This window comes from Crocodylus porosus, unplaced genomic scaffold (assembly GCF_001723895.1).
Source record: "Crocodylus porosus isolate Cpor-Errol unplaced genomic scaffold, CroPor_comp1, whole genome shotgun sequence".
NCBI lineage: Eukaryota > Metazoa > Chordata > Crocodylia > Crocodylidae > Crocodylus > Crocodylus porosus.
In genome coordinates this window covers 13399281-13413647 of record NW_017728943.1, presented here as the reverse complement: position 1 = coordinate 13413647, position 14367 = coordinate 13399281, and the positions used below count along the sequence as shown (strand labels likewise).

The following is a 14367-nucleotide window of genomic DNA, read 5'->3' as shown; positions in this document are numbered from 1 at the left end:
TTCTCCAGGACAAAAAGTATCAGTAGAGTGAATCCCTTCTTTTCTCTCACTCACTCAGATCTTGGAAGACTGGAAAGTTGTGCGCCTTTTCTTTGATTACATTCAAAATTATTTCTATTACAAGGCTGGATTCCACTAGAATGGTGTGTACCCCCAACATGATGACACCCTCTTCCTACGGTGGGACAAGGATGAGTTTCTCTGACATCTGCATTATCCTGACACTTCTAAAAGCCTTTACATTTGGAAACAGAAGTCAAATTTCACAGCCATTGTGCAACTTTTCCCTTACTGTATGGATGATGTTCTTGAGTTTACTAAGAAAATGCAAGCTTGTTTCTGTGCCATATCATGTTGCTAAGATCTGTAAAAAATACTTGACAAGATGCCCCCAGAAATCACTTAATGAGATGCTACTTAACATTGCAACATTGCTTTTCCTTGATTAAGTATCTGGCCCAACTGGAAGCAGCTGACTGACACCTCTGTTAGAAAAATGTGACCCAGCCTTCATTTTATGTTGCAGACATTTGGTTATTTTAGACTCAGTGGTTATGGAGACGGCACAGTGGTAATAGGCAGTAAGAAATGGAAAATATACTAAAGCACTATAATGCCTTGTGTCCATTTATACAATAGTTTCATGACTATTTTGCAAGAAACAAGCAAAGTAGGTTTAGAGTGAATATCAGGAAAAACTTTTCACTGTTAGATAAGTGAGGCAGTGGAATGGACTGTCTAGGAAAGTTGTGGACTCTCCATTCTTGGAGGTGTTTAAGAAGAGGTTGGATAAGCATTGATCAGGGATGATCTAAGAATGATCTGTAAAAAGTTGGAAGCCCAGGAGTAACATCTTTCTTCCCCCTTCCTCCCCACAACACATACACACTCAATGCTGCACCGAGAGCTGGGAGATGAGAAGAGCTTTGCAGCCCAGATACTGGAGGGGATCATGCTTAGAAGGAGAATAATGCAGAGTTCCACAATGAGTTTAATTATGAAAGAAGACTAAACCAACTGGTATAAGTTTATGGAGGGGAGGGGACATAGAAAACAAAGGTCTGGTTGTCCAGTTAGAGGGCATGATGGGTGGAGTTCTGATTGCTGTCCCCAGAATGTAGAGCAGAATGGAGGGCATTATGTTTTTCTCATATTTCTGGGTTTTACTGGATGCCATATGGGACCAGGAAGGAATTGTTTCCCCCACCCATTGCTATAGGTGTCAGGGGCTTCCTTCACCTTCCTCAGACGCCCAAGCCAAAGCTGGAGTTTTTGACTGGGTTGGGTCAATGCTCCTGTTGGGATTAAAACCCAGATGTTCCTGGTCAGTGAGTCTTGCCTCTCTGCACAGGGTCAGACTGATCACCGTATTAGGAATCAGGAAGTTATTCTATGCCATGGTCAGACTGGTACAGACTGTGGGAGGTTCTGCCTTCCTCTATACTTGGGGCATGGTCCTCTTCCTTGGATCTTTCAACTGCATTTTAAACCTCGCAGTAGTAGGATACTGACAGCTCTCATCCCTCTGCTTTGTTTGTGGCAGATTAGGGTGCTATATCTTATGGTTGTGTGACAGGACTGATTGTGTAGTTTAAGGACCAGATTAGACAATGATGGTCTGGCCAGGCATATTCCTCTTTGAGCAGAGGGTTGGACTAGATGACCTCCAGAGGTGCCTTCCAGTCATATTTTTCTGATTCTAAATCTCTTTAGTCCCTGTCCAGAGGTGAGTCTAAGCTACAGTATTCAGATGCAGATATAAAACACTCCAGTGTATATTTGTATGCATCACTGCACATGACATCTAACAGACATGTAAAAATTCATACTGTCATTGAAGTTTAGCTCTCACAAGACCCCTTCCACAACCATTGTATAATCTCAAGGACCCCAAAAATGCTTTCTACTGAATATAGGACTTGCTGCCTTAAATCTGCCCCCTAACTTCTACCAGTACCAGTTACGAGGAGCCAATATCTGAGCAAGTATCTGTATGACTTTGTCCTCCGCACAATGTAAACAGGCTAACCCACACCCCATATAAGACCTTGCCTTAGGCAACCTGGCCCCTTCCTTATTGTCAGCCATAAAAGAACTGAGCAAATTATGGGCAGGTGGCTGTTCAGTGCATCTCTCTTGGAAATTAAGTGATCCCACAAAGGTCCAGGATCACCTCCAGTTGCTTATCCTTGGTGTGTCTCTTCAGCTCTTGACCTTTTGCTCACTTCCTGGTCTTTGATTCTGGGCCAGACTCCTTACAGCCAATCCCACTATAACCATTACTTTGGACTGCCAATGCCCTACTCATAGCATGACTAAAGATAGCTTCTATTCTTAGTAATAATTTTGTTTACAGAAATGAGATGTAAGTTAGATGTAGTGAAAAAATAGGCCATTGGGTGTGAAGGGAGGGGTTAGGAAAGTAGAAAAGGTTAGCACAAGAGTGTAAAAAAAAGCTTTGGGGATATTCATAGCTGGGGATATGGCCTGGCTCTTACCAAAGCTGGGATGAGCTGCAAAATTCAGCTTCCATCCTGCCCTCCAAGAATTCAGATTGGTTAATTTTGGCCCAACTATGCTTGTCTACCTTATAAATACCTGTGCATGCCTACTGCTGAATCCGTGCCTGCTATTTTCCCTCATTTTTTTCACTTCTTGCTCCCTTTTCCTAGGCAGTTGTGCTGTGCAGGTATGGTTTATGCGGAACTTCTGTGACCCCTTGTGGATACGGACAGAACTGCAGGAATTCTTTGTTCCACAACAGTTCTTCATTTGTAAATGCAGTAGAGAAAATCCAGTTCTTTCCTCTCCCCGAAATGCCAAAAATGTCTTCTTCTGTTCAGTTGTGCAGTCCTTTTTCTGGCAACAAAGCCTACACTTCATAGGCTTCTCTGTGTTACTCAGAGAATACTGACCTCAAGCAAACATTCAAATAACTTCTGCCTAAGATTCTGCAGAGAATCTTCTACCTAAAAATTCATCAAAACTCATCAAAGTTTTCCTCCTACTACTCCTTTTTCCAATATGGCAGATTGGCAAGACCTATGAATATTAATAATAGGGAGTATCTACTTTTACATATCAGTATTATGCTCGTCCCCTTGCTTAATTTCCTTAGTGGGGCTGATTCCTGTAACATCACTGTTAATTACCCTGGGAATTTAATTTATTGTCACTCTTGACAGTGACACAACTGGTTGGGTTATGTTGGATGTGGAAGCTGACTGTGACCATGCTTTTAAAAAGAGGGAAGCTAGTGGTGCAGAGCTCAAATTTGGTCCTGAATTCTGATTTTCTCAAAAGTAAGTGGAGTTCTGGTTTGGCTCAGTAAAAAGATTCAGGCCTAAAGGCACAGTTGAGTTTATCAGAAATGTGGGAATAGTCCCATTGCAAACATGGGGCTATAGAGAAATTCTGGTCCAGATTGGATTGCTACCATGTGAGAGAGCTTTCTTGATAGCCTGCAACCCAGGTGGGATGTGTACATCTCCCCTTGACTATATAGACTCATAGGTTGCGTCCAGACAAATGCAGCCATGTGGTATGTGGTGCGGCAGACACATCTGTGGCGCCACATATTGCATGTTCAGTTGTTCTCCACACTGCAGGGGAGCAGCGCAGAGGGTTTTTTTGACCCCTGAATATCCAGGAGTCAAAAAAACCCATGGAGAAAAAAAGTGGAGCAGCGCACACTGCTCAAAAGCAGAGTTGGGCTGCCCAGAGCTGTGCTGTGGCTGCCAGCTAGGCTCCAAGCAGCAGAATCGCTGCTGCTGCAGCACTGGGAAGCTCCCAGGACCCCAAGTAAGGCTGCTGGGGCCAGCCCAGTGCTGGCCACAGCTTCCCTTACCGCCTCTGGGGTAACTTGTTGCACACCAGATTGTGCGTGGTACGGGGTTTCCCTGGGGACAAGTAGTGGCGGTGCAAAGTGCACCACTGCTAGTTGTCCCTGTGGAACCAAAAGTCCATGTGTCTGGATACAGCCATGAGGTTGCATTTGATAAAGAAGGGCCATGGGTGCTCCGAGTAGTGTTGAAACCATCAGACATCTCCCTGCTTCATTGTTCTGACTGTGTCATCATCTCACCACATCAAATCTGAGCTCTTTCTTGTCTTTACCTGACAGGCCCACCCATGGATTTTAAAAAAGGGGGTGCAGATGGTGTGGGACATTATCACATATAACACAACACATTTCTCCAGATAAAAAATAGACTAATATGCTGGGGACATACAGCTATATTATTCAATTTAAGAAGCAAAAACAAATATAACTTTATTGGAATGTGCATTAATTTGCAGTAGCATATATGTATTAAAAAACACAATAAACTAGGTGTAAAATAATAATGAGATGTTTCTTTAGTCCTGTAGCCATTAGAATTAAACATACATCTCTTTCAAATTCACAAATCAAAATCAAACCTTCTTGAGCATCTTGACAGCACATCCAGTGCTTTACTGAAAGTTATTTCTACACCTGAGTTAATGTTCATCTGAGTTAATGTTTTCACAACTGAATAAATGTTTTAAGCTAGAGTTTTAAAAAGTCTGCAGGGCTGTAAAATAGAGCTACATTACCAGGAGTAGCCAACAGACAGCACAATTGCTAAAGAAAGGATAGCTTGATTAGTGGAACATCAAGATCACTAAAAAGGAGAACAAATTGTTAACACCTGTAGAATAAAGAGTTTAGAAGGAAAAAGGTACGCTATACTGAGCCATGAAGTCAATTGAGCGTCTCACTGCTGCCTGAATAGAAATATTTCTGCCACTGCCTGGCAGTTAGTTTTAAATGAAGGACGTTCTGCCAAACACCCAACCAGGACTGGCCGTGAAGTCCCTGGAGTCCCTGCAGCCCTCACTTTCTGGGCAATCACCCCTTCAGTTGTCTGCCATGCCTAGATGTTTATTACTTTTATGAGGGAGGCTGCTTTCTCAAAATGACCACCAGGTCACCACCTTATGGGCTAATTGTATGGCTCTGTTCCTCCCCTGCATCATGCCCCACAGATGGCATCCTTACTGATGTTCTCTTTCACTTAGCCCCTTCTCTGGGGTTCCTGGACCCTCTCTTGTCCCACACTTTCACCTTCTCAGTAGGTTCCTAGACCCCACACTGGTCCTGCATCTCAGCCCATTCTGGGCTCCGGACCCCTCTGAGTCCCTATGAACCTCCTCTTCCCCTTAGTTCCTTCCCAAACTTCCAGGCTGCTTTAGGTGCTACTTTCCATGTTGACCTTCTGGAGCTGCAGCCATCTGGCTGAGGTGGTGTTTTCTCAGCAGGCTCTAAAATGTTACTGCCAGTTTCTCTCAGGGCCTGGGCATATACCTGCTCGAAGTCCAGCCTTCCTCTCAAGTTAGATAACTCCCCATCAGGCTTAGTTTCACCTGCCAGCTCCATGGGTCAGCTGACTCCCATTTAGCCCTGGCCTGCACAAGCCAGTGGCTTTGCAGGTTGCCTGACCTCTTAAAGTGTCAGGCACTTGAAATGCACTGCAACAGGGTGGACCAGGAACCAAACAAGGGGTGCAACTGCACGACTGTAACCCCCCTGGATCCACCCCTAGACTCTTCTCAATCTATTGTACCTCCTACTCCTTAGCTCAGCCAATGATGCCTGCAAAGGGGGTTTGCTCCTTTCTACACTAACCTTCACATGTCTTTCTGTGCCTGTTACTGTGCTGTCCCTGAAATAATCACCCAGCTGCTACTCTCCTCTTCAAAATATTCCTCAAGTATAAATTCTACCCTAAAGCTTGTGGAAAACAGCCAGGTGAAAGCATCTAAGTGGAGGTTGGTAGAGACTTACCATAGTCCTCTTACTAACAAAATCAGTTGATTCAAAACCACTTAGATGTATACTCAGATACTATACATACTCATGTAACTCATGTCACTTTCTTGTCATCCTTCCTCCATTCCTCTTGTTGATCCATGTCTTAGATTAAGTTGTAAATTCTTCAGAGCAAGGACAGTTTCTTACTGTGGTTGTAGAACATCCTAGACACTGTAGCCCTCATCTGGGCACTCCTGTAGTAATAAATAATCATAAATAATACCCCAGAGTGGCTAATGCATGTCTCTGAGTGCATACAGATGTCCACAAGCCCCAGAGTACAGTCAGTTATTTCTACAAGATTGTAAAAAGTGGGCGTCCCAGTGGGTCTGAACATTGGCTCGCCTACTTGTTTCATGGCAAACTGCCCACCTACTTCACCTGCCATCCCTTTGATGGTAGTAATTAAGAGATAATAACAAGGCAGGAGGCTGCCCATTTACTTGCCCAGATGCCAAGGGCCTATATACACAGCTCTAACCTTCCCTATACCATGTCCCATGCCTCACAGATGGCATCCATGGCCTAACATCCGACCTGTAGCTTACTTGGCCTAATGTCTGGCCTATAACTTGCTTGGTCTGACACATGGTCACTCTATCAATTGGGGCTCCCATCCCCTCCCTGTTCCTTGGCCTCCCAGCCTGGTCTCTTACTCAATCGGGGCTCCTAGCCCCTCTTTTTTCCTCAGGCTCTCAGCCTGGCTTGGAAGCCTCTTGGTCCCCTCACAGCCCCACTGAAGCCTCATTCTCTGCTTAACACTTGGCCTCAATCCCCTTCCCAACACTGGACTCACAGTCCCTTTATCCCCTTGCCCCAGGAGCTTCACAACTAGCTCCCTGTAGGCTCAGGGCCCCACCCCCCTGGAGCCTCACACCCTGCTCCCTAAATGCAACTCAGGGCTCACAGTGAATCTGGAAGCTTTCTCAGGTCCCTGCCTCAGGACTCACTGTGAGCCTGGGCTCCTGCTTTGACTTTGGGGTGTGCTTCCCTAGCCTTTCCTCTCCATGGGGTCACCCACAAGGCAGCAGGGGCTGAGGCTTTCTGGTGCCCCATACTCACTCTTCACTGGTGATGTCCAGGTGTGGTATTTCCTTGAGACTGCCCTGCCACTGGCGATCCCACCACGCCATCCAACCCCAGAAGGGTACAGTTTTAGGTCATGCTCCAGGACCAGAAGCCTCCGCCTTCCCCATAGTTCCTACCCTGAACCTCCAAGATGTCATGAGCAGCAGCTCCAGCTGGGTGGTGTTCTTCTTTCAGCTGCTTGCAGCAGACTGCTGGCTACACTGCTCAGGGCCCTGCTCTGATAATGAATGGCTAGGCCCTGTTTCCAATCAGGTAATTGGGCCTGATTGGTAGTGCAGCCACCTGCAAGCTGCTTGCTCATGCCCCTTTCAGTAACAGAGCACACCCTGTGCTGTTATAAAGATGCACAACTGTTCTTGGGGAACAAATGTTTAATTATTCTTTATCTCTTACAAGTAGAGATCTCTGGAACCCAGGATGGGTCAAAATTTCCAGTTCTCAGATACCAGGATGTCCCTCAAACTCTCTTTCCTTTTTGTGCGTAGGCTGTGTGTTTCTTTACCAAGCGACACTGAATTTGTTGCAGTCTTTTTCTGATGTTGCAGAATGAAAAGCTTCTCCTGTAGATGCCTTTGCAGCCAAATAGTGCTGAGAGCCCTTGTCTCTGAGAGGTTTACTGGGGATGAAAAGTAGCTCCCCCTTCAGCTTCCTGAGATCTTCTAAGATGCATGCTGTCTGGCTACAGAAATTTACCAAAAAAACAGAGTGGTGTTTATGTTTAGGGAGTTAGAAATGTTGAAATGCTGATGAGGGGAGGGGGTAAATATCTGAATCTGAGTACACTGATTCTACATAGAGGCCTAGAGGAGAACTAGACAATGGTCCCCAAAAGAAAGAACCAAAGCTCCTCCTCTCCCCAGTCTTTAAAAGACTAGCTTCCACCTTGTTTTCAAGACTTCTCTTCCCTGATGTAGTGGCAGTCCTTCAAACTTCTGCCAACTTCTGCTGTATGTACCTGTGCCCAGAACTAGTGTCACTGGTCACTCTTTCATCTACACCATGTAAAGGACACAAAGAACACTCTTTAGGTTATCTTCCCATACAGTGCCTCCTTGACCACAGTGCCCTGGGCAGTCACCCACACTGCCCATGCCTAACGCTGGCCCTGTTCACATGCATACTGCTGAGGTTCCAAATATAACTCATTTTCCTTGTGAGAGCATTATGTCAGGAGCCAAAGCCTTGCTTTAGAGCGTGGATTTCTCCAGGAAGAAGAGGTTGTTCCTGCTTTAGGCTGTGTGCATTGTAAATTACGAAAACATCCAAATCTTCATCTGAAGGAATGGCATATTCAGCAGAGAAGCATATTCCATCTCTGGAGCTGTTGTGGGGAAAGAATAGCCACTGATATCTTACGAAGTGCTTTACCAGCAACCTCTTGCACAACCAGGGAATATGAGGATGCTGCTTCCTGCCATATCTTCTTTACTTACAAACCCAAAATGGATTAAACAGCTCCCTCTGCTAGAGGAGGTACATTAGTATATCAAATTTGGAATCACGAACAGTCTTTAGAGTAAGACGGATGGTCCACACTGACCCAAGGTCACAAACAGAGGGGCTGTTGAGAGACAATGCCAAGATTATTAGCTTTGAACATTATGCTTCCTTTCTTCAGGCAAACAGAACTGATTTGGATGAGGCTCAAAAGAAGAACCAAATGCTGACAGGTTTAGGAAGGGGAACCATAATCATTCAAAGGACCCAGACAGGGATGATAGGCTTTTAGGTAAGACAGATTTTTGAAAAACAGCAATAACTCTTTCATGTGCTTGGTTAAGAATAAGTGTTTGTGATTACTTTCTTAAGACTTTATTTTATGCTTTTATAAAGTTTATGGAGAGATCAGAGATCCCTTAACCAGGTAGACTCTGAAGGAATATATTTTATAGTGGCCAGGGAAGCTCAGAAAGGCTGAGGCACTGGTTTCAGGTCCTGAAGTGGCCACACAGAAGGGTCCCACTGCCCAGGAAGGATGTCAGACATAGGTCTGCACTTGGGAGTCTGCTTCCAAAACCCAGTCACTACCCAGACCCAGAGGTGAAATGGAAGTAGCAATACATGTGGGTCCTGGATTGGTATCCATCCAGAAGGGAGGGTGGGATCCCCCATTTAACACTGTTCACATCCTAGCCAGAAATTCATCATCCCAGATCCTTATTTAAAATTGGAAAGTACTTCCAAAGGAGTTATTGCTTTGTCTGCAAAAATGGTAAAGTGGTACATCAGAGAAACAAGAAGGCCTTAGTGGATTGTTTGGCTCAATACTTAGTCAGTGTGTATTGTAATTAGCCATATGCTAGGTTTGCAGAGTATTACAGGGTAAGCCTGCTGTAACACACAGCTGCTTAGTCTGATCAGAAAAACTTTCAGATGATAGGAAAGAAAGGAAAGGAAGATACATTGCAGGTAGCATTTCTACCTCACTGATGACAGTTCAGATTACTAACATCAGGCTACTGCAGAATACGTACTGCAAGGAAGCCAAAAGAACCCCAGCTCTTTGTTTCCATTAATGAAGGTTCCCCAGAGCTAATTAAGATGGGTACTGCATATTGTGAACCTAAATCCTCATGGCTAGTAATAGTCTCCCAGCTACATTCAGGTTGATTTGCCTAACTTTTAGAGAGATGCAAACTTGAAAAATGCCCCTGGCAAACTAAATGCATAGAAACACATCTGGCTTCAATGCATGGAACTAGGAAGGTAGAGCTTTCCTTGTGGGAGTCATACAATTAAATTTAACAGACTGTTCCCCTGAAAAAGAGCAGCAGAATCAGGCTTGCATATGGAAACCCACATTTATCTACCAGTGCTATGAATGTTTTTTTCCCTAGGATATCTTTCTGAATAACCAGGAATGTGGAAGCCACAGATCCTTCAGTCGCTAAATCTTGTAGTGAATTTTCATCACTTTTTAAATCTGTGGTACTATAGTAAGCCGTGACTATTACACAGTTGTTGCTCTCTTGTATTCAGGAGTTTTCAGTTTAACAAAAATGCTGTTAGCCCTTATCACAATGAAAATGACTTTCAGGATGTAATCATTGAAGTTTGGGCTGCTCAGATCTGCAGACAGCCTGGAACTACAACTCAAAGGTAAAGTGTAAACTGCTGCCATTCAACTTAGGGAGTCATTTGCTATGAAATATAACTGTGGCATTTAAAAAAGTGAGCATTTTAAACTATTCCACTGTTAAGGCATACAAGAAAGAAGAGGTATAATTATCTGATCATATTATGATCTGTTCAATCTGAAATCTGTTTTTTTAGCATATAATATTGAGGGGCTGGAAGTGACTGTGGAACTGTGTTAGCCCTTCCTGCTGCTCCTATCTAGTACAAGGCAAACTGGAGGGGCATTCCCATTGTATTTACATATATCAGTGGTTCTCAACCTTTTTAGACTTGAGGCATCTCTCAGTAGACTCAAGGACCACTTGGAAAATGCCAACTCTTCATTTTTTTCTGTTTCTGACCACAAAAAAAAAATACATTGGCTCATCTGTTGCAAATAACTCAGACCACAGCAGGTCAGAATGTTTTTGACAGTGTGGATTCCTACTTGAAATTCTGGTTTTATCCTGTGAATCATGTTTGCCCACCTAACAGTGCTAAAATTGTGTGGCATCTTGTGGCACTTCTAAAGGATCTCAAGGTACCCCAGGGTGCCACTGCACCCTGGTTGAGAATCACTTACTGTGGCAGTGTACTTGTAGTGCTTCCCACTTTAAGGGCTGAGTCAGGCAGCCAGCAGGTGCCGGATTGCAGTGGCTGTCTTAAAACACAGGCAGCTATATAAACACAGCAGTTTGCTGCTGGAAGCCAGGCAGAGACATTGCTTGGCTGAACTGCCCTATGAAACATATGGCAGGAAAGAGCAGGGGGCTCTTGGTCCTAGTCAAGACCTAAAACTGCACCCTGCCGGGACAGGGAGGCCTGGTAGGACTGCCAGTGGTGTGGCAGCCCCACTTAAATACCACAACCGCTCACCTACTCAGTGAAAGGAGGGCTGGGGCGCCTCAATAACCCTTAGCCCCCACAACACTATGGGTATAAGGGGGCCAGGCATGGCTATGGCCATCTGAGCCCCCACAGGGGAATGAGACTCTGGAGGCCCCAGGGAGGGGATAGATGTGTAGCCCCGGGGGGGTGTGGTAGTGAGGGCCCTGATGAGGGTTGAGTAGGGCTGTGGGACAGCCTGAAGGGTAGTACATATTCCAACCCCCCGAGGAACAAGTCAAGGGAAGTGTGGCGCCCCAGTGAGGGGGAACCGAGGGCTAGGAGCCTAGTACATGGGGCCCAGGGGCCCAGTGTGTGTTTGTATAGGTTTATGTAGAGTTGTCCCGAGCAGGCCCAGGGCAGGCTTGGCCTGGGTTGGGACACTGGCTGGCCACTACCCAGGCGGGGGACGTGGGGGAGGCCCAAGAGACTGTACATCTGCCACCCAAGGTGTGATCTGGATAAATCCCCAAGACCTACGGGAGCCGCTCCAAGAAGGAGCAGGGTGGAACAAGTTGTCAATGCAAGAAAGAGATCCTGTGAGAGGGGGTGAAGTGCAAGAGGCCCTAGTGAAAGGAGAGCGGTGTGAATGTGCGTGTGAAGGGCCAGGAGCATAATGTTATCCTGGATGTCATCTGTGAAGCATGGGCCATCGTGTAAGGGAGGTTTAGAGCGGTGGATAGTGCCCCCTGGCATCAGGGTATGTAATGGGTAGTCTCCTGCATTTTCCACTAGTTACGGAACAGCAGTCATGGCAGGCGAGACAGGTGGGCAGGCCGACTCAAGACTCAGCCTTGAGCTTGCCCCGTCACACTGACACAGATCCAAGATCCAAATGCCCTGTGGAGATAGATACCGGTAAGTAGCACTGGGCAGCTTCTAACTGACATGCTCACTTCAGAGGGGCTGAATATTAAATATGTGGCCTGTTAAAGGTTTGGGGTGTTTCTATGCATTTTATAAACAGACCAAGGGAGTGTAAGAAAACCATGAGTAAGAAGCAACACTGGGGGGTTAGAAAACGTGTGTAGAAAATGCTGTAGATATACTTGACTCCACTAAAATCAAGCCTTTCTCAATGCTAACAGAATTAATAGGGGTCTGGCCAGGCCAAGAGACATAAGAAGAGTGGGAGTGAGGATTTAGTTCAGCATATCAATTAACCTACCCTACATAAACAGGGAAGACCTCCAAAGCTATAGCCTGAAGAACTAGCCATATGCTAGGTTAGCCTACCACAATGAGAATTGGAGGCTATGGTTGTTTTACTTGCACCTTGACACCATGAAAAATGTATAAGAGGCTTTTCATCCCCAGGAATGGCTCTTGCCATTCTATGCTCTGTTAGGGGTAGTGGGGTGGGAGTCTCACACAAGCTAAAACCCTGGCAGTCTTGTGTTTTTGGAGTCTTACTGTAAAAATATTAGGTCAAAATATACTGTAGCAGATTCATGACCACTGGGCATCTGCAATTCTCGGTATCTTGCACAGTATGCCATGGCCACTTTTCACTAGGTGAACCCAGATACTGTTTAGGGTTAGGACCCTTGATCCTCTGCACAGGTGAAGGTTTTGCAAACCAGCTGGGGGTACATACATATCTGCATCAAACAGCTGCAGGACTGTTAAATGTCTCAGCAAACAGCTGGAACCTCTTATCTCCAAGGGCACCTCTTCTCTGATCAGCGGTGCAGGATGGCTGATGAGCTCCAGCTGAGCAAAGAAGCTGCATCCTTTGAAGTAAAAGCTGCAGCAAACAGCTGAGCAGCTCCTTCTGACGCTGCTGACTGGAGGGCCAGGGTATGAGTTCAGTGTGCTGCCACTGCATGCTGCATCAGGGCTGAAACTTCATTTGCCCTTGATCCAAAGATGCTTTTTCCTGAGCTAACCTGGTCCAGCCATTTCAGAGTTATTTCTGCCCAAAACCCCTACCTCCAGGGCACACAGCTTTTGTGGCCCTACATCCCTTGAGAACAAGCGACAGAACCATCAGTCTCATCTAATTTTCTGGGGCATGTGGATAAAGAGATGTCACTAGTGGTGTTAGTCTGAGATCAAGCAGAAGGTAGGGTAGATTAGTACCTTACAGACTAACCAAAGGAGACAGATGTATATATGGGCTTCATGAGATGAAGCTCACTTCATGAGGTGCTGTGAAAGGACAGGCCCAAAGCTGTATCTAAGGAGAGAGAGATCTAAATATCTGAATTTGAGTATTCAAATACCTTTCTTCCTGTACACAGCTTTGAGTATGCTCTTTCACAGGATTTGCTGAAGTGAGCTTCAGCCCATAAGCGCTTGTGCTAGAGATAAAGACATACACACACATCTATTTTGATTAGTTTCAGGGGCAAATCTATCCTGCCTTCTCCTTGACTTCAGACTAAAACTGCTGACTACCTCTTGTGTGTGTGAATATGTGTACACACATGCACATCCCCAGGCAGAAGGCAGGGTAGATCAGCACTTCATAGACTAAATAAAGTAGATGTTATACATGCACACATATATACATTTGCCATGTCTTAATGTTATACACACACACACGTGTGTGTGTGCATGTGTACATATGCATAGGTATGTGTATGCATATATGCACACATATGTGCATGTACACACACACACACACACAGATCTGCCAGCCTTCAGACTAACACAGCTAACTACCTCTCATACACACACACTTATACACTATACTTACATATATCTTATAGAAGTAGGTATATAGTTGTGAGTGTATACAGACAAACATATGTATATACAAGACGTAGTGAACTGTTAGTCTGAAGGCAGGCCAGGGTAAATTTGCACTGGGTATATAAGAGATCGATATACCTACCTTGGCTAGTCTATAGGGTGCAAATTTCTCTTTCTCTATGCAGAGACACACATACACCCATGCATACGTAGCTACGTACATACACATGGGGATACGTATATCCATGTAGGTATATGCTGTGTACATGCAGGTACATACGGGTGCATGTAACAGATCCGCAGCGGGCCCCGCAGACCTCCCCCGGCAGGCGCAGCGGCGGGGCCGCGGTGGTGCTACAGCCGGGCCACGAGGGGGCGCTGTAGGGGAGCGCGGTCCTCTTCGGCCCCTCCCAAGCGCCCACAGCCCTACCGCGCATGCGTTGCTTCATCCCGGTTGCTAGGTTCCCCCCCACCAACGGTGTGCCACGCACCAGATGTTACCCCTACCTTCCCGCACGCGCAGTCCAGCCTTCCTGCCCGCCGGCGCATGCGTGCAGCGCCCTTTTCCCCACTAGCCTGCCGCCCGCCTGTCGGGGATGCGCTGCGCGCCGCTCGCGAGCAGGGGCTGGCCGGGCCGGGCCCCCCGCGCTGTGGCGACGACATGGAGGTGGAGGAGGCCTTCCCGCTGGTGGGGCAAATGGGGCCCTACCAGGTGTTCCTGTGCGTGCTGCTCGCCGTGCTGC

The 14367-nt window shown here is 46.1% G+C and overlaps 1 protein-coding gene across 1 annotated transcript in view; it reads left to right on the top strand.

The window, feature by feature from the left end:
- The first annotated feature begins 14190 nt into the window (after positions 1-14190).
- Positions 14191-14367, top strand: part of SLC22A15 (solute carrier family 22 member 15) — a 48628-nt gene continuing 48451 nt past the window's right edge. The window contains exon 1 of the mRNA XM_019548737.1: positions 14191-14367. Coding sequence (XP_019404282.1) covers positions 14286-14367 — 82 coding nt within the window. The 5' untranslated portion in view covers positions 14191-14285.